Below are 21693 nucleotides of genomic sequence, written 5' to 3'. Positions count from 1 at the left end.
CCAAGGGCAACATCTGCATGGAGTTTGTATGTTCTCCGTGTGTTTCTCCGGTTTCTTCACACATTTTTAAAAAACATGGTTGATCTGCAATAACAGACACAGCCCATGGACAATAGTGGTGCTGTTTCTGGGGAAAAAATAAAAGCAAACCCTTTTTGTCTCGGGGTATGTTCATACGGTGTGTTTTCAGATGTTTTTCGGGCCGAGAAAGCCCCGAAAAACACTTGAAAAAAAACGGAAGCTGAACGCCTCCAAACATCTGCCCATTGATTTCAATGGGAAAAACGGCACTTCGTTCCCACGGGGCGTTTGTAAAAATGGTGCGGAAAAAAAAGCCCCGTAAAAAAGAAGTGCATGTCACTTTTTGAGTTGTTTTTGGAGCCGTCTTTCATTGTCTCGATAGAAAAACAGCTCCAAAAACGGCCGTAAAAAAAAGCTTGGCGCATAAAAAACATCTGAAAATTAGGGGCTGGTTTCCCTTGAAAACAGCTCCGTATTTTACGGACGTTTTTAGTTTGCCGTGTGAACATACCCTAATTTCACTTACACCATTTTTTTGTTTTTACTTTTTGTCTGCAATCGCTGTAAATTTACATTAGTGTTTCAGCGCTTTTTGGAATGTTTTAGGGAAATCGGTTTTCACAAGGCATTTGTTTTTTTGCAAATTCAAAGAAAACATTTAAGTAACAAACTTGATCTACGGGGAGATAATCTGAAAGGAGATTTTCTACCGTGTTGAAAATGTCTTAAAGACCCAGTCTTTCCTTTCATCATAGAAAAATGATCTTGAACACTGTGACCCCCATCGCTGAAAGTACGGCCAGCCAGACGATGAGCAGGTATGAGGCCTCATTCCCTCAGGTTGATATAACAGCGCTGTTCTGTTCTTAAATTTATCGTGAAAAAAAATAAATACAAAGTTGTTTACAAGTGATATTAAAATGATCTAATTTAGCCGAGACCTAGTTACAATGACATAGTCATTTCATCCATTCATACATATTCGCATAGTAGCAAATATTGTGATAGTCTTTAAAATAAAAAAGTATAAAGACATAATCTTGCCACAAGAAACATTTATATAGTAAAGTAAACCAAAATTTAACGTCATACCTATATGTATGTTTTTACTGGCCAAGCATATGGTTATAGCATTACTAGCGGCATGCTCTTTCTATGAGCGGTTTCCGACTTTGATCCCTATTAAAATCAATGGGAGGCAGATCTAACCTGCGGAGCTTGTTCGAAGCGTTCTTTTGCGGTGGTTTTTGCCCACGGGTTTGAATTCGCTTCAACGTCTTAAAAAATGCAGGCAATAAACGCCACAAAAAAAACAAACGCTGGCAATTCAAAATCTGCCTGTCAAACACTGTGTGAACTAGACCTTAGAGAGCTGGTTCTGTAGAATAATTGTGAAGGCCACATATTGTTTATTTTTTCTGACAAAAAAAAGGATATTTGGAATATAGACCGAAACTAATACCATACGGGCCGGAAGACTATGTTATTATCAATCTTAAATCATACAGTCTCATTTATTGGAGCACAAAATAGAAGAAAGCATTAATATTTTAGTTTTAAAGGATTTCTTAGTCGATGTTCTGGAAGAGGTGATATCACAAATGCCAAGACCAATTTGTAAGTGCGCTACTGGTTGGACATACTCTTTGATAAATTCTCAAGGATCGTTTCGAATTCAGAATCAACACTCATAATAAAGTCGCCCGATGTTTCTAAGAGATCACCGCATAACTGGTTTGACATGTTGCCATCAGGTTGCATAGGATGAAACTGAGAACTGAAAAACCCGGCTTGAGAAATACTAGAGCAAGACGATTCATTCATTGGGTTCAATATCATCTGACTGGAATCCGTTTCATATGCGTCTCGGTGATATGGTGATCCATAGATGCTATTGTCAGTAGATATGGTTGAATAACTGGACTGTGAGACACTAGGCATATGCAATGTATTCATCAGGCTTTTCTCTGAAACATATGTGGCCTTTTGCAAAGTGGAATCAGTGTTTGAGTGGAATATAGTATTATAATCCAATGAGTTAGCAGAAGCCTCTGGAACCTTCCTCATCTGATAGCCTTTCTGTGCAGATGTGTTTATTGTTGGTGGCGGGTTTATATAAATGTAATTCTGGGGATTATTCGGGTTGGACAATGTGTTTGTATCTTGCCAAACAATCTTCTGAGTACTTGGTGCTATGGGTAGATTTCCAGTTTCTGGCAATGTATGGATGTTAAAAGGGAAGAAGGCAGGACTAGGCCTTGACATTGATTCTATTCCATTTTCAGGTGGCACGCAAGTCTTACTCATAACTGGTTCTGTGAGGAGGGGAAGAAAAAGTGATGTTTTAATTAATTTGTTTATCATAATAGCGCTGGCTGTGAATATTCACTTTATAAAGGCTAAGAAACCATGATTAAAAGGTACCACCAGTAATGTTGCCAGCCTCGTCTACCACCACGGTGAAGCCTAGGCAACCATAAAACTCCAGAAGCCGCTCCTTCAAAGGAGCTTTGTAAGAGAAGCTTCCATTATCCCTAGACATCTGAACCTCCCAGTCTTTCATCTTCTCCTGCATCAGGTAATTTTCTGGCAAGAGATGGGGCCTTCATTCTTTTTAGAGGTACACTTTAACATGGTTGTGTCCCCTTTACTTAATTGTCTATATTTTTTAACGAACTGGTCTGCAGTGTAAGGCTAGATTCACACGAGTGTGGGGAAACTCGGACGTGAAAGACGTGACGTTGAGTCTATGGGTACATGGGTAAATAGGACATGTTCTCTTTTTCAACGGACCCTTCACACGGTCCATTGAAACAACGGCTGTGTGCACGGCCCCATTGAAATACATGCGTTTGTGTGACGGAAAGTACGCTCGTGTGAATCAGGCCTAAGAATTTGATTAGAACCATTGAACTCAACTTTGTTGAGATCTGGATAATGGGTCCTTCAATTGAGTGTCCATGTAAGCAATAATCTTTTTCTCTATAAAGTTTACATATCATTGTTGACCAAGTGGGTTATTTTCGCCCTGTACATGCTATGATATCTGGCTGGACAATTGTCCACTATATACTTCAGTAGTGTGAATATATACTCTATTAGGCCGCATAGTGCGTGTACTTCTGGAGTATTGCTCACAAATAAGTACATACAAATTGATCTCTGTATACAGTACATACTGTAGTTAGTGAAAAGATTCAGAAGAAGAAGGCAAGACTAAGGGCCACTTCTTCCCCACATCATAGCAAGATGCAGAGGGCTAGGAGATTTCTACAGGACTATTTCAGGATGTGGAAGTTATTGAAGACTGACAAATAGTCAACAGTTTGCTTTTTGCTTTCTTCTCATTTATTTCTATATTTAGGGTTCCTGCACCAATTCCGATAATCGGATTCTTAGCAAATTGCAGAATTGTAACATAAATCCACATTCAAATTATAGTACTGAAATTAAAGGAGACCTTTTTTACATGAGCTTCTGGAATGGACCCATGTGCACCACTGGTTGTGCCATGTATGGTTATCTGATTCCTAATAAATCTCACTAAAATTAATCAAAACGAAAGAAAACATTAAAAAAAAACTCGTGAAAATATGAAGTTCCCATTTGAATACCTTGCTTTATGGGCCGATCGATGGCATGTAATGGTTGTATTGTTGGCAATGGCTTTGTTGCTTTTTCCACTTGTTGAGTTCGAAGAGAACCTACAAGAGACATAGGACTTGTTGTTAATGCTATAGGTGTAATAAGCAAAAGCTAAGACATTGAACTAGTTAACCATTGTAAACAACCATATTAATGTGCCATAGACTTCAACAAATATGCTTTACAAACTATTCGATTGCCGTTAACCGAGATTGTTATGTCTGTTACTAAAATGATTGGTAGCAGAATCCATCTGCTCCATTGGTTGGAACACCTATTGTACCTGAATTTTGGGGGTTATTAATGGTAAATAATACAGTCGTTCAAACGTGGAGCATTGTAAAGATACAGTATTTCCTTTCCCACAATAAGAGCGATTTGACTAATATTTTTTGGGGGGATTTTGAGATTTGTGTTATTTACCATAAAGTTTGTGCAACATGTCCTCATTTTTTTTCATCTTCTTTGCATAATGGTCTAAACAGAGAACAAACGAAAACATTATTAGATCAATCATACATACACATTTTTGACATGTTTGACAATTTACAGCACAATAGAAAATGATGGTGCTATATAATATTGGAATAATTATAAAAATAATTCTAAATAATAACCACAACATACTGTATACTACATGGTCCCCTTTGGGAGACCAACTAGGTTTGAAATGTATTCTACTAGACTGCAGTTTACAGAGAGGCTTGAAATAACACACTTATGGCTTTCTTTATCGTTATTTTTCAGCATTTTACCTTTTTCACTAGGGATGTATCGGAAGTCCATAGGTTCACTGACTTCTCGGTCTGATGGCCTTCTAAGCTGCATTTTTACTGTTGTGACTTCATTGATATCAAAGGGAAATGCAGGGGTCTTAAATACTATAGCAACTTGGCGATGCACATCTGCTTGTCCAAATTGTCCTTTATCTTCCCATGCTTTAGTAAAAAATCGTACCTCGATGTCATCTATGTATAGGGGTTAAAAAGAAGCCATGAAAAACAGAGTTAAGGTCCTTTTACACCGGCCAATATTGGCCATAAAAACAAGCGCCGATCAATGAGACAGCTCGGAGCTCGTTTGCTCCTTCCGCAAGGAGCTACGATCAATAATATATGGGGACCAGCAATCGTTACTACAATCGCTCATCTCCATGCATCATGTCAGCAGCACATCTCCCTGTTTACACGGAGAGGTGCTGATCGGTGCCGATCCGCTGATCATTACGCTGTTTACACAAGAAGATGTGCTGCCAACAACAATAAAATGTATTGCTGCATAAACAATACAATCAGCCGATGCACGAGCGTTTGCGCGTTCATCCGCTGATCGTTGTCCTGTTGGCCTGACTTCCTGCTATCGTGGAGTGCTGTGTTCATCTATTTCTGGACTGTATATATAGATATATATAGCTATATAGATATATATATATCCAAAGTTGAAGGATAGATACGTATGAGGCAGATACATATGAGAGATAGATATGAGATAGATACGTATGAGATAGAGATCTTAAAACTTAAATCTGCACCTTTTTGAACTTTATCACATAACAAGAATATTTCATCTCCTCCAGCTGCGCTACCACAGTTCTTATTTACTCGGCAAATCCGAAGTTCAGCAGTGTTAGGAGCACCTGGAATGAGAAATTAGTTTAATCCATAAATATCAAGAAAATGCTAACAAAGTAATCCTGATAATATGTATTCCGGATTATTGGTGGTTTTTCATCGTTTGGATTATATTGTGTTATTCAAAACAAAATGCTGAAGTGGTATAGCCGTCAATGTACAATGAGTCGCAGCACTAAATCAACCGATCAGATATTTCTCCTAACTTTTTATGTTTTCTTTCAGTCAGGCGTATTGAAGAAAACTTGTGCTTATGATCATTTTAGTGCTGACACATAATGTACAATATAGGGCAGATTTACTACAGAGTCTGGGTCTAGAATGTGTCGGAAAATGTGCTCAATTTTGTAAATTAGGTACAATTTTGATGTTTTCACTTCACTAGACACTTTTTAAATGGGGGCGACTTAGCGAATATGGGCCTGGTTTACTGGTGAACTTACGGTTGTCATAAATTGGGTTGGAAACAACTGGGGGTAAAGCTATGATGTAATTCCCATGCTCGTCTGCTAGAAAAACTTGAAAGCACAATCGTACAACATTTAGGTCATAATCCTCGATAGTCAGCAGCTGGTCATCTCGCACTGTGGAGAAGGAGAAATAATGTGTAATATTACTCTTTGTCTCAATGCTTTCTGCGGTTTCATCAGATATTTTACAACTTGGTGATACATTATCAAATCATTAATGGAGACTAATAAGAAATATACCGTGTAATTCACCCTTTACTGTACCTCATATTAAAATTCGTCCTAAAAGTTTCACTTTTTTATTGTAGACATTTAATGTCTCCTGTAAACATAGTTTGCACATAATTTTGGTCCCTTTGGTGCATATCAACCCCTTAATGATGTTGGTAATTTTGTCCCTTAAAGACCAGTAAAATTGTTTGACCCTCTGCATTTGGTTGGACGTTACTTTTTATTATTTTTTTCATTGATGTAGCCATATGAGTACCTTAGAAGAAAGTTGTAGATTGTATAAGAACCACTTTCAGGGAAGATGTATGTAGCATTCAATTTATTTTATAAAAGTTAATAAAATCACAAAAAAACCGAGTGTTTTCGCCAGAGTGATTTGACTGTCATTGATCATCATACATGCGTTTTTTAATTCAACATCTTGGATCAGGCATGCCTTTGCTTCCCCAAGAGCATCAGTGAGCCCTCAGCAGCCATGACGCTGTCGCCGCTTCACCAGTTGTCCCTTCTTGAACGTTTTTTGGTAGGTACTCCATACCAGGAACACCTCACAAGGCCTGCCATTTTGGAGATGCTCTAGCCATCACAATTTGCCCTTGTCAAAGTCGCTCATATTCTTAACTAACGGTACACTTGCTTCCTAATATATTCCACCCCTTGACAGGCAGCGTTGTAATGGAATAGAAGTGAATAACATTCTTTGTCAGTGGTTTATATAGAGATGTGGAATATGTTGGTGCTATATTCCACATTATTATTATGACATATAAGACATGTTTTGTGTTAGGGAGGGGACACAATGGAATATATTTCCAAAGCAAATTTGCATCAGAATTCTGGAGCAAAAAAGGGACATGGGCCACATTTTTTTTAAAGGTTACAGACCCTTTATAAGACTCCCTTGACAGTTTTGAAAAGTGTCGTGAAAATGGGATGGCTAAGAGGGGTCGTAAAATGTGGCAGATTTATTAATGGCAAAATATTGGTGTAAAGTACGTAAGACTAGAGGTGGCGTAAGGATGAGAAGAGTGTCTAGCAAGTTGCATAAAATTTATCATACAGCGCGCGCCATTGTGATAATTTTAGTGCAGTTTCAAACTGTCTGGTCTGGTTTTATCCGGTCTCTCTTTAGGACAGTATAAACCGGCCTTGTCGCTCACCAGCCAAGTCCAGTCTCTCTTTCCCTGTCTGCTCCCATTTCATTCAATATTCACTTTTAAAAACTGTTTAATAGATTTAGAAGTGCGCAAAAAAGTCAATGGAAAATATGCAGCTGGAAATCAATACTGAGTCATTCATGGCAATAACAGGACTTTCTGAAATTTGTGTGAATAGCACTAGGTGGCATTTCTCAAAGGTAAAATGAAGAAAAACAGCTTTCCATTGAGGTTTTATAAAATGATTGTTCCTCCCACATGGTATCAGATTTTGGAGATGTTGCTGCTACCCTGGGATGGGTTGTGACACTCAGAATGTTGAAGTGTTTCGTCAGAATCTGAAGGTATTTATCAATTTCACAATAACTGTTGACAAGTTCCATTGTCTCCACTTATCCATGTGGCTCCTCTGTGTTTATCAGATACGTCATAGAAGTAAGGGCCTGTTCACATCAGCGTCGGGTTCCACTTGAGCTTGTAATCAATGATATTGCAAACGGAAACAATACTTTCCGTTTATCTGTTCCTCTTATAGAACAGATGAACAGAAAGCCCAAATGGTGACGTGAACAGGCCCTACCACAATGTATATTGCAAAGTGAGAGGACAATATACTGTATGCTCTCTTAAAGAGACTCTGTCACCACATTATAAGTGCCCTATCTCCTACATAAGGAGATGGGCGCTGTAATGTAGGTGACAGTAATGCTTTTTATTTCGAAAAACGATCTATTTTAAACCAGATTTTTAGCTTTATGCCAATACGTTTCTAAATGCCCAAGTGGGCGTGTTTTTACGTTCGACCAAGTGGGCGTTGTACAGAGGAGTGTATGACGCTGACCAATCAGTGGCCAATCAGCGTCATGCACTTCTCTCCATTCATTTACACTGGACTAGCGATATAGTTATATCGCTATGTGCAGCCACAAACACTAACATCACTGTAGTGTCCTGATAATGAATATACATCACTACCAGCCAGGACGTGATGTTTATTCAGAATCCTGACACTTCTGAATCTTTTCTGTGAGATTCCAGCAAGGCAAGCGTAATCTTGTTTGAAATGACAGGTTACATCGTAATCTCGCGAGATAACGCTTGCCTTGCTGGAATCACAGTTTTCTTACGGGAAGGTGCCCGTGCCATTAAAAAAGATAGAACATGTCCTATTTCAGGCCGTAATAACGGCACGGACAGTCCATAGAAGTCTATGGAGCTCCCGTAATGATGGGTGGCTACATGTGTGCACCCGTCATTACGGCAGCGTTGCTAAGCTCACTGTCCAGGGAGCTGAAAGAGTTAACTGATCGGCAGTAACTCTTTCAGCACCCTGGACAGTGACTACCGATCAGAATAAAGAGCAACCTGTAAAAAATACAAACAAAAGACGTTCATACTTACCGAGAACTTCCTGCTTCCTCCAGTCCGGTCTCCCGGCCGTTGCCTTGGTGACGCGTCCCTCTCGACATCCGGCCCGACGTCCTGGCCGTCCCTGGATGACGTTTCAGCCCATGTGACCGCTGCAGCCAATCACAGGTCAATCACAGGCTGCAGCGGTCACATGGACTGCCGCGTCATCCAGGGATGTCGGGCTGGATGTGAAGAGAGGGACGTGTCACCAAGGCAACGGCCGTGTAAGTATGAATTTCTTTAACTTTTATTACAGAAAGGGCTGTCCCTTCTCTCTATCCTGCACTGATAGAGAGAAGGGGCTGCCGATTAGTGCAGTGCTATTTTGCCGCCAAAAACGTGCCCGTAAATACGGGTGGAATACGGGTGACACCGGACCCATATTTACGGGCACGGGTCCGTAAATACTGGTGCAAAACGGGTTGAATACGTGTGACACCGGACCCGTATTTACGCCAGTATTTACGGGTGGGAAAAAATACGGTCGTGTGCATGAGGCTGTAGTTAAAAAGAAAACATTTAGAATCCATTTGAAAGGTTATCCAATCCCATGTAACTAAAGCTTAATCACTGTATAATGAAACGTTATGCAACTTTCTAATATGCTTGTTTCAATTCTCACTGTTTTCAAGACCTCTGATTACTATCAGTAAATTGAACCATTCTTGTTTGTTTACATTCAAAAGCTGAAAATTTGTCTTGACCTAGTCCTGCCCATGACTGAGGGTTTGTTACAGTGTATCCATACAGGCAATTCTCTGTGAGCTAAACACATTAGAATGACCTATTTCTCTTCGGTCTTGAACTCCAGTCTGATATCTACACATGATACGTTGTAATATTCCTACCCGCTATGTGAGTGGGACCTCATGACCAAGTCGGGAAACCTCGGCCAGTCAGACATTTTATCTGCAGCAACCATTGCCGCCGTAATACAAAACACGGAGGGCGCATACCTGTTTTCAGACCCCCCTCTATGACGTCCAAATGCCTTCATAGAGCTTATGGACAGGGGTTGTTTGCATGAGACAACCCCTTTACGACTAGTTTGTTGTGTTGCTCTGCCACAATTTTAATTTCTATATTACTTTTTTTTTTTATGTTTAGATACATTTACATGCGAGATTTCAACAATAGGTTATTTACCTTTAAACCACTTGTTACAAAAACATTAAAAATGTATCTAATGTGGCTTGAAAAAAAGGTAATGTCACCAAAGTATGAAATGTGTGGGCTTTGCAGGATGATTCAGCCCACGAAATATTCCTCTATCACATTTGTCAGTCCTTCTAAGGTTATTGATAGTATTTAAAATTCATGTGGTGGTAAAAGCATATAGTTAATACTTCCTTCACACCCATAGATAAAAGTAGGTGGAGGAAGATGATACCCACATATATAACAAGATACTGTAGTAATCCTACTCAAGATGTGAATTTTGGTCTTTGAGTAAAGGGAAGGAAATCATTTGCAGATGTCATTTTGAACGTAAAAGTTCAACAAATGCAACATAAAGAGATGTATAAAATATAAAACTCGTGCATGTGAATACCAATCACATTCCAGTCTTCATTTCCCATATGCCTTAAAGGCTATGTACATTTTTGAATGTTTTTATTATTATTATTATTAATAAATTAATGTGTTTTGTGATTTTAAGCACTTTTTTAACTCTCATTACTTTTCACTTTTTAGGATACAGCTTTGGCTAAGTTCACACTAGCGTTAGTATACTTTTACCTCTCTTCCATCAGATTAAACGGAAAGCAACGGTTCCGTTATATACTACCATTGATTTCAATAGTAATTCTTTGTTTCAGCTGCTATTCGTTTGTCTCCGTTCAATAGGTTTCCGTTTTTTTTTCACGGAAACAAAAGTTCTGCAGACTGCACTTTTGCTTCCGTAAAAAAACAAAACGTAAACCTAGCGAAATTAATGGTAATTGTAACGGAACCATTGCTTTCCGTTTAATCTTTCGATCCTCTGTTCCTATGACGGGAGAAAGGTAAATGTATATTACCGGTAGTGTGAACTTCGCCTTCTATTATCCTGTACACAGAAGCAGATTCAAAGGTTTCCATAGCCTTTAAAGGTGTTGCCAGGTTGGGGGCTGATTTTATTCTGATGACCTACCCACGGGATAGGATATCCGTATAGGATTGTGGGGGTTCGACACCTGGTTTCCACACAGAACAGCTGTTGGGGTTGCCTTCGGGAGCCAGAAGCTATGCAGAGTCGGTGCCGGAAGCAGAAGGCTCCAACCACCGTATAGCGCCCATTACTGGGTTACTGCAGCTCTGCTCCAATTCACTTAATCCCTGTGTCATGCACCACCCTCTCAGGCCCTGCACTAGTCATATCACAGTGTAGATGTTTGCCTGGAGTGTTCTTTTAACTCCTTAACGACCGTCCACCATCTTTTGACGGCAGGCAGTGCAGGTCCTTACTCTACAGCGACGTCTTTTGGTGTCGCTGTAGAAGAGGCTGATGAGCGCTCCTGATCTTAGAGCAGACTGCTAAATACAGCTGGGGTCGGAAAACATTCGGACCCCCGCTGTTTAACCCTTTGATCGCCGCGGTATGATCAAAGGGAACTGTCCTCTTTGATCGCATCACGGACACGTATGTTTCAATGAACCCCAAATTAATTAATAATTGACTCTGCAGAGTTTACATAGAGACGGAGTCTGCTCCGCAGTTAAAATCTTTTCTAACTGTAGTCATGTAACCTATGAACTCATGCATCACTGCACATTACACTTCCTCTTTTGATATATCTGTATAAATTATTTTCCATACGGCATTGTTCCTACAGTACTCACTTCCTATAGCCTGGTTCTTTTTTTCTGAACGATTACTTATCAAGGGACCTTGGAAACCATGAAATGGCATGGTGCAAATAACACATGAACCAATAGCTATGATATCAATAACACTGATGACTTTATCACACAGAGATTTTCTAACAAATAAGAAAAATCTGCATACAATATTGGTTACATCTAAATCAGAAATGACAATTAGTAATAGTGCAGAGACTGTGCGTTCGTTCATTCATTGGGACATCGTAAACCCTTCACGATGACGTCCATATGCCCTAACAGGACAAAAAGGAGTTACCATCTTGATACCACCCTTTTAAGGGAACCGGTCACTAGATTTTAGGGCACTAAACCACCAGCATGTTAGGATTCGTTCACATCTGCTCTAGGGCTCCGTTCCGACATTCCACCGGAGCTTTCCTTAGGAACGGAGCCCTGACAGACACAAACGGAAACAATAGGTTTCCGTTTCCATCACCATTGATTTCAATGGTGATGGATCCGGTGGCAATGGTTTCCGTTTGTCTCCGTTGTGCAAGGGTTCCGTCATTTTGATGGAATCAATGCTGTAGTCGACTGCGCTATTGATTCTGTCAATACGGAAACCATTGGCACCGGATCCGTCATCATAGAAATATTGGAAACGGAAACCTATAGTTTCCGTTTGTGTCTGTCAGGGCTCTGTTCCGACGGAAAGCTCCGTCGGAACAGAGCCCTAGTGCATATGTGAACGAAGCCAAACACTCCTGGGGTTTAGCATCCTATACATGCCCCTCTCAAAGCTGTCAGTTTTAGCATTTTGTCTAAAAATAAGTTATAAATTGCCGGGGAAGAGTCCTGAGATGAGTCCAGCAGCATCCTGCGCATGCGAAGTAATGTGTACCGATCTTGGCTCCAACGGAGCATTACCCATACGCAGGATGCCGTTGGACTTATCTCAGGACTCTTCAGCCATTCTTCGTAAATCTGCCCCAAGCACTACACTTCCCATATGGAGATATTGAGCCAGCAGGGAACACTTAAATATTTGAGCTCAGGGCTGTAATACAGTCTTTGATAGTATTAAAGAGGTTTTAGTAAATATCTGCGTGAATAAATAACTAACTTTAATAGTATCACATTTAAAACTTGGACTGTACTAGCCACTAAGCTTTTCCTGAATCAGGCTCTAGGTAGGAGGGATAGAAGGTAGCTGAGAGGTTGACAGGTAGAGCGCTGGTAAATACCCTACCATTAGATATAGGTAAACCTCCCTTACTAATCTCAATATTAAATTGCCTCACTTATGTGACACCGCATGCCACCTGACCTGTTTCTGCACTGAAAAACACCGGAGTGTCATCAGAGGTGTATTTAGAGGTGAAAAAAAGAGTCGGTAAAGGTGCTAAAACATTTGCACTGTGGCGTGCGTTTACACCAACATAACTTCCATCAGCAAGTATAGCACTCATGAGTGGGGTAGTAACCACAGTTGCGGCAAAATCGTAGGGAAAAACGGATGTATTTACATAAAGTTCTGTCGCTCTTTGCCATACCATCCCCCTTAGGCTTGGTTTACAAGTTGCATTCAAAATGCTTTTTGTTTTTGCCGTTAACCGTGTAAAAACTGCAATTTTTCCGCAATTTTTGTAAAATCTCAGCAAAATGGCAACTTTTACCCGCGGCATGGGAATGCAGCCTCATAGTCCACGTGCAGGTTTTGAAACCAAAGCCAAGTGTGCATATTAAAAGTATAAAGGACAGATACTACTTCTCGATTTTGAATCCACTCCTGGTTTTGGCTTCAAAAACTGCATAAAAAAACCTGCACGTGTACTGAAGCTCCAAACAGTACGTGAATCAGGTGACTTCTAATGAACTTTCTGCTGTCATCACATTTTAGCTATAAGGGTATGTTCACACGGCTTAGCAAAATACATCTGAAAATACGGAGCTGTTTTCAGGCGAAAACAGCTCCTGATTTTCGGAGTTTTTGGTAGCCACTCGTGTTTTTTGCTGCATATTTTACGGCCGTTATTGGAGCTGTTTTTCAATGGAGTCAATGAAAAACGGTTCCAAAAATGTACCAAGAAGGGACATGCACTTCTTTTGACAAGCCGTCATTTTATGTGCCTTATTTTGACAGCGACACGTAAAATAAAGGCTCGTGGGAACAGAACATCGTAAATCCCATTGAAAGCAATGGGCAGATGTTTGTAGGCGTATTAGGGGCGTTTTTAAAAGGCGTAATTCGAGGCGTAAAACGCCCGAATTACATCTGAAAACAGTGTATGTGAACATATCCTAAGGGACACCGCTGTAGAAACAGAAGCAATGAATATAATTAAAGGCAACCCGGTAAGTAAGTGTTAAAGGCTATGTAAACCTTTGAAAGGCAATTTATTTATTTTTTTAAAATAAAAAGGTTTATCAGTGTGTTTTGTCTAACTTTATAAATACTTTTGCTTTAAAATTTGTTTTACTTTTTTTTTTAGATACAGCTGCTCTGTATTCTCTATACAGAGCAGCTGTAGCTAAAAAAGTAAAGATCATTTTTAATAAAAAGTATTTCCAAAGTCATACAAAACACACTGATACATAGCTGTTAACCCTTTCCCATCGCTCCACCGGCGAGTATTTAAATATGGTGCCCGCCGGTTAGAGCGGGCGCAATGGCCGCTGGGTCTCTGCTGTGTTTCACAGCAGGGACCCAGCGGCAATGCTTGCAATCAGAAAAATTTCTGATCGCAAGCATTTAACCCCTCAGATACCGGTGTCAGATGTGACTACCGGCATCTGAGGGGTTTTTACTGCCCCTTCCACTTAGGGGCCAGTCACCGGCTCCCGCAAGGCGAGATCGCGGGAGCCGGTGTACTCCTCTAGCAGCTGTGGCAGGTCTCAATAGCAATGCACTGATTTTGCCATAGACTGCAATACTGTGATATTGCAGTCTATGGCATAAGCGATCTAATGATCGCAGGTTCAAGCCCCCCAGGGGGGCTAAATAAAAGTTTTAAAAATTAAAATCACCCCTCTTTCCCTAGATCACATACATATTAGGTATCCCCACGTCCGAAAATGCCTGAACTATAATAATATTTATCTAATACGGTGAATGTCGTAGCGGGAAAAATTTCAAAATGGCCGAATCACAGTTTTTTTTGCCACTTCAACCCCCAATAAATGTTTATAAAAAGTGATGGAAATGCTCGACATTGCCCAAAATAGTATTAATAAAAACTACGTTTTTCCACATACAAAAATACACCTTACACTGCTCTATATACAGAAATATAAAGAAGTTACGGTGGTCACAACATGGCGATGCAAAAAGTGTTTCTAGGTACTAAAACATAACAAAAACTATATAAATTTGGTATCACCGTGATCGTACTGACCCACAGAATAAATGTAACGTGTCATTTTCACCGTATAGTGAACACCGTAAAAACAAAACCCATAAGAAAATAGAGGAACTGCTGTTTTTTTCCAATTGAACCCCATTCTGAATTTTTTTTCCGGCTTCCCAGTACATCGCACGTAATACTAAATAGTACCATTAGAAAGTAAAAGTTGTCCCATAAAAATTAAGCCCTCATATGGCTGTCAACAAAAAAATAAAAAAAACGTTCTGAGGGAGGAAAAAACAAAAGCATAAAAACGAAAATTAGTCTGGTCCTGAAAGGGTTAAACATCAAGTAAATTGTCAGCCATTGAATAGAATAAAGGCAGAACATTCACTGCAGTAAATCAGGAAGTTTGATGTTTAAAAGGGAAAAGAACTTGCACCAATTTCATTGTTTGTTTTGTAGTTCTGCAGAAAATACATTTCCTGGGTCATAAATGGTGGCTGACATTTTGGCCTCACTGCACTCTGCAACATATCATGTAAATGAAAAATTAGTACGAAAAATGAGTTACCTATGAAAAGAAATACATTTTGTTCCATTTTAATTATTAAAGGGGTTTGTTCAGGATTATAAAATCGTTCTGCATTTCTTCCTGGTCATGGGCTCCGTCTGGTATAGCAGCTCCCACACTTGAATGGGTCTGAGCTGCAATACCAGACACAGCCCACGGAGAAGCTTGACACTGTCAGGTTTTTTTGCTACACGTTTTTGACGCGGAACCAGCGTCGGAAAACGTGCCAATAAACTGCTGAAAATGCCTCCCATTGATTTCAATGGGAGGCCGAGGCGTTTTTTCCCGCGAGCGGAAAAAACGGCTCGTGGGAGAAATAAGTGACCTACCCTATCTTCGGGCGTTTACGTCTCTGACCTCCCATTGACATCAATGGGAGGCAGAGAAAGCGTATGTCACCTCGTTTTTTGCCCGCGGCGCTCAATGGCCTGTGGGCGAAAAACGCTGCCAAAATCGACGTGCAGGCAGAGCAAAATCTGCCTCAAAATTCCAAATTGAATTTTGAGGCAGATTTTCTGCCTGCAAAAATCTCTGTGTGAACCCAGTTGAGGAAAAAAAACCTTTTCTCATCCTGACAACACATTCAACAATGAAATGCCAGCACAGTGCACTACCCATAACATACAATTCTCAATATGACTTTCGAGATGGCATTGAAAAGTCAAAAACTATTGTGTACTGTAGAGTATTTTTACATTCTCTGATGGATAGTGTATGACCAGTCTACGGGTGGGCTTTTGGCATCCGCCAGGCAGGTATATGTCTGTTTACCTTTTAGTTTTAATAGTATAGTAAAGCATAGTCTGCTTTTTTTTTTAAGTATGGGAGCCTATGGTTGATGTATGCCACTGTATGCCTATATAATGCCATATGTTGAGAGTATTTCCTGACGTATACCTCCACCGTACACGCAGTATGAATTGATCCTTAATGGTAAATAATATTATTAGCTGAGGTGCATAAGGAAACACTCTGTTTGCCTGCAGCAGAGAAAGGGTCTATTATGGCTTCATGTCTGCTGCGATAGCGGTTTATGACAGACCACCCATTCTTAGTCGCTAACAAATGTTCACTTTCACTTCCTTTTAGACAGGAATAGTGGTTTACAAAAGGACAATTCAACAGTTACTTTGAGAGGATAGTATATTACTTGATAAAAAAAAAAAGGTTCCTTTGAATAAAGTATCAACCATATTCCTAGCAGTAGTCAAAAATGCTAAAATGTCCAATAGATTCATTTTTTGTTTTATTTTATAATATTATTGATAATGAACCAGTATTTTATCATTTTAACTAAATTTTGGATCTCTTAAATCTTTGAAAGAGGTAAATGTTTGTAAGTGCCACATAAAGGTTGACTTTGCCTTTAATATACATAGAAAAGAAAGGAAAAGGCAAAAATCAAAACGTCTTCTCCTCCAGGTCTTGGTTCATGCCACTACACTCAACCATCTCAGGAGAGGAGGTTATTTGCCCCCTACCCAGTAGGCCTCTGCCAATATGTGGTCTTGGGGGAAGGTTTCCTGATGGACAAAAAGTAGATGTAGATGAGGAATATTTATATGTGAAATAAGCACTTACAATGCTGTGAGACTGAAGAAGAGAGAAGGGCTGCAAATGGGCCTACATGTTGTGATTGATAGCAGCTCGGACCCGCTGACTTGACGGATTCAGCGCAAGATACAACTGCTCTGTATACAGGATACAAGGCAGCTGTATCTCAAAAAGTAAAATTATTTTTAATAAACAGTAATTACAAAGTTGCACCAAACACTCTGATACACATTTTTATCAAAAAAAAACAACAACACATTTTCAAAGGTGTACATAGCCTTTAAAGGGGTTATGTGGGGACTAAAAATTATTAGCAGTGTAGTCACTGCAGTATGTAAGTACACTCACTAATCTACATTCCGGTCCCCAGTAGCGCCGATTCTGAGATTTTTATAGCGCTGCCGGGGGACCGGAAGTCTAGTTGCACAGTCTTCTCTGATGACAATACAACTCTTCGTCATGTGACCGGTCCCGCTGTACTCTATGTAATCGCGGAACTACTGCTTGTACATAGACTGCTTGTACATAGAGTACAGCGGGGCCGGTCAAGAGTCATATCGTCATCAAAGAAGACTGTGGAACTAGACTTCTGGTCCCTCTGCAGTGCTATAAAAATCTATGAAAATGTCAGAATCGGTGCGATGGGGGACCAGAATGTATATTAGCGAGTGTACTCACATTATGCAGTGACTGCACTGCTGATAATAAATGTGTGGCCTTCTTGATGATCTAGGATGCCAGACAATCTGTGCCTACAGACTCCTGAGATTTAAATCCGATATTGCCCCTACGTCTTTCCCATACCTTGCATGAGGTAAGGATGTGACATTTGGGTTATTGCCTCCACTCTTGTTAATTAATGTTTTGGTGCCTGTGAGAGCCTTGCCCATAGGGAATAGGCATGGGGCCAAACTGAGCCCCACTCTCCATTTGGATGCTTCTGACCTAGGATATGGCAACTACAAGAGATATTAATGAGGCTCTGTCACCAGTTCATCACTTCCCTAATCTAGTATCTTGATGCTGATAACTCCTGTGTTTTTAAAAAAACAAACAAAAAAAAAACACCTTTATTATTTCCAAAGTTATGTTCTTTTTTAGACTTATGCTAATTTTGTCTTAATGGCCATCTTGGCGGTTATTTTCTTTTTACCATGTAGGCATTGTATAGAAAACTGTATGACGCTGACCAATCCGCGTCATACACTTTATTTTTTACGTGTCCCCTACGGACCTGCGGCAGGAAGTCACGTCACAGCGCGATCTCGAGATTCTACCCGAGATCACGCTGGGCTGTGAGTCACGCTGGGCTGGACTGAAAAGAACTGTATGACGCTGATTGGTCAGCGTCAGACAGTTTTCTATACAACGCCCACATGGTAAATAGAAAGTAACCACCCAGTTGGCCATTAAGACAAAATTATCATAAGTCTAGAAAAGAATATAACTTTGGACATAATAAACGGTTTGTTTCTTTCAAAAAACAACAAAAAACATTGGAGTTATCAGCATCAAAGCGCCTATTAGATTAGGGAAGTGATAAACTGGTGACGGATTATCTTTCAATATTTCACATTGTATGAATATTTGCCAGTAATCTATATTAAAATAAAGATCGATAGGGTAAGCCATCAGAATCTAGGTAAGGGCTAACATCAATGGCAGAAACTCTTTTAATTCTTTTGCATATACTAACCAGATGTTTTATGTGGTGTCTTTCTAAGCTGACTTTACATGAAGCTGTTAACATCTGTTGTATGTGAACAATGCGTAATATTGCGCCCGTCCTCTGCCACATGACGGTAATTAGAAGATCTTATTTTGCAGCAGGAAATATAATTTTGGCATAACAGGTGCTTTATTGTGGTTACACCACATTGCTCTAACCTGTCTATTCTAATAAATCGGGAAGGCTGGCGTGGGCTATCTGGTCCCTTCAGTTTGTGTCTGGGTGTAGGTGCCAGTGTGGAGGGGGGGGCTTGCTCTGTTGGGGCAATTTGCACTCATGTTGCCGTGTTCTATGGGTGCTGTTGTCTAGACATGGAGGGAGCTGGTGATTTGCATTTAGGCGGGCAGGGTGGCCCCCTTGTATTTTGTACCATACCTATGTATGTGCATATTATTTTCTCTCTACTTTAATATATTTCCAGTGGTTTAGCCTTGGTCTTTTTGTGGATGGTGACCATCACTGTGCAGCGCTCTGAAATTTGTTGGCGCTACATAAGCAACAGAAAATAAAATAAATAAAACGAAATTGCTTAAATTAATTTTATTACTACTTTAGGGTTGCAGCCATCATATATAAATCATTATAATGGCTGGGAAACTTGAATATTGAGTAACAAATCTACATGTATTACATAGCGCTCACAATTCTGTGAATTACTGAGGCACACCCAAATTCCAGATTTCCTCAGCAACTAAAGTGTGCTGTTGAGTTGCTACAAAACAAAAATCTTATCTCAATAAATAATTGTGATGATATTGGCTACACCGTCTCCCTTGCCTACTGAACTGTAGTAACAGACCAGAATGTGAAGGCCCCCTCCCTGGGGTCTCATCGCTTAAGCAACGTAGGTTTCTTGCCCTTAGTTTCCCTTTCATTGGGATATATGTGCTGTATATAATAAGAGTTACCTTTGTGTACCATTATAGCTATCGAATTGGCATTGTATTCCAATTTGTTTTCCAATAATTTTTGTTACTGACAGTCAGTAATCCAAAAAGCATACAAATTATAAAAAAAGGTTAAAGTGTATGTTCACTTTCCAAAATAATTTATTTTTATTGTTCCAATGCAAAATAAGCAATTTTGTAAATGATCTTTATGAAAAAAAAATCTATCGTTTTGTGTCTGCAGCTCCTATGCAGACCCGTGTGTCTCCAGGGTTACAGACTACAAACAAATTCTGTGTAGTCTAATCGTAGTCGTACTCTCTTCCATCTTCCTAACATATATTTGGTAGATCATCAAGTAGTAGAGGACAGATGGATGGCAATATGACTTCAGGAGAAGACTACACAAAATGATAGGATTCTTGTTTTGAACCTATTTGTAAAGTTGCTTAAATTTTTATTTTAGATGCATTTAAACAATACAAAGGAATTAGTTATAAAAGTGGTATAGCCCTTAAGAGCTATAAATCTGCACACATATAATGTAGTGGGTAGTCAATGTAGCGTCACATACTGCAATATAAACGCACAAGGTATGACCACAGAAAGTACTTTCAACCTATTGCATCCTGACTATTGGATGAACCACATAACAAATATCAGCAAAATTTCAAAATAAATAGGACACCTACCGCCAAAGGGATTGATTTTCCGAATTATCCGGGAATGAATAGCATCTTTTACTTCTCTTCTTCGAACACACTGAATGCCCAAGTTCTGGAAGCTAAAAAAGAAAAAACATTAAAATCATTCCTGCAATTCCTGGTCAGGGCCATTTTAAATGTTTTAAAGGATATGGAAACCTTTGAAGACTTTTTTTTTTTTTTTTTTTACTAAAACAATGTATTATAGTCTTTAATGCAACTTTGTAATTTGTTTTTATTTAAAAAATGTTTTACTTTTTGAGATACAGCTTCTCTATATCCTCGATACATAGTTCTGTATCTTTCGGGGACAGCGGGTCTTGCGTTATGAACTTAGATGTGATCGATAACAGCTAGATCTTGTGTGTTAGAGATACACATGTCCTGCTGTCACCTAAGCCGTCAGTCCCGCTGACCTGACGGATTTGGGTATCCATGCAAGATACAGCTTCTTTGTCTCCAGGATAGATAGAAGCTGTATCTCAAAAAGTAAAACATTTTTTCAATAAAAACAAATTACAAAGCTGTACCAAACACTAAAGTAGATTGTTTTAGAAGAAAATAGTATTTAAAAAGATCTCCATAGCCCTCAAAGAGAACCTTTCACAGAGACAATTCGAAATTAGAGGATCTACAAGGTTACCTTTCTTCTAAAATATTTATGTAGCCGGTAAGGTCTTGGCCAACGAGATGGAAGCATGGCCTATATGTAAAATAGCCCATTCTTTCCCTTGTGGGCCTCGGTGGGCTGTTCAATTGGAGGTAGCCAGCTCACTAGCTTATTACACATGTAGTCTAAGGCATCTAATAAATTCCCCAATTTAAAGAGAGTGCCCCAAAAATCATTATTTTTAAAAACTTCCCTGGGGGCAGTCATATTGGAGACACAGACTTCTTGTAGTGTGTGTGTCTGTCTGTCTGTCTGTCTGTCTGTCTGTCTGTCTGTGTCTCTGTCTGTCTGTCTGTCTGTCTGTCTGTGTCTCTGTCTCTGTGTCTCTGTCTCTGTGTCTCTGTCTCTGTGTCTCTGTCTCTGTGTCTCTGTCTCTGTGTCTCTGTCTCTGTGTCTGTCTCTGTGTCTCTGTCTCTGTGTCTCTGTCTCTGTGTCTCTGTCTCTGTGTCTCTGTCTCTGTGTCTCTGTCTCTGTGTCTCTGAAATGAATGGGAGTCAATTGACAGAGAGATGTCATAGATTATTACAGTCTACAGGAAGTGATGGAGTACAGCCCCCTTTTCTCAAAGACCAGGGAATGACAGGGGAGATGTATACAGAGCCGTATCTGTTTATATGGTGTATAGTGTTGCTATCCTCTCTTTATTATCTCGACCTCCAGCAGTACAATACAGTTGTTACTGATTCTGTCCCAGTCTACACAGCAAAGTTGTCAAGTAAGCAAAGGGAGATGTCAGCCTATTGTGTCTGCTCTAGTGGACAGTGTAAAAACTGGAATATGTCAAGGTGTTGTTTGAGATGAGAAAAAGTCTCTTGTACATGGGCTGTGTATGGTTTACCTGGGCTAAGCTCCATTTAAGAG

At 39.8% G+C, this 21693-nt stretch overlaps 1 protein-coding gene across 1 annotated transcript in view; it reads right to left on the bottom strand.

Moving 5' to 3' along the window:
- Positions 1-1102: 1102 nt before the first annotated feature.
- The window catches only part of REL (REL proto-oncogene, NF-kB subunit), a 37506-nt gene continuing 16915 nt past the window's right edge, over positions 1103-21693 (bottom strand). The window contains exons 5-11 of the mRNA XM_075864504.1: positions 20151-20242; positions 5741-5881; positions 5198-5302; positions 4422-4634; positions 4090-4143; positions 3636-3725; positions 1103-2336 (exon numbers count right to left, since the gene is read on the bottom strand). Of these exons, the coding sequence (XP_075720619.1) occupies positions 1648-2336; positions 3636-3725; positions 4090-4143; positions 4422-4634; positions 5198-5302; positions 5741-5881; positions 20151-20242 (1384 nt within the window). The 3' untranslated portion in view covers positions 1103-1647. The remainder of the gene's footprint in view (positions 2337-3635; positions 3726-4089; positions 4144-4421; positions 4635-5197; positions 5303-5740; positions 5882-20150; positions 20243-21693) is intronic.

Source organism: Rhinoderma darwinii, chromosome 4, assembly GCF_050947455.1.
Source record: "Rhinoderma darwinii isolate aRhiDar2 chromosome 4, aRhiDar2.hap1, whole genome shotgun sequence".
NCBI lineage: Eukaryota > Metazoa > Chordata > Amphibia > Anura > Rhinodermatidae > Rhinoderma > Rhinoderma darwinii.
Note: the sequence above shows the minus strand (reverse complement) of the source record. Positions and strands in the feature narration are given on the sequence as shown.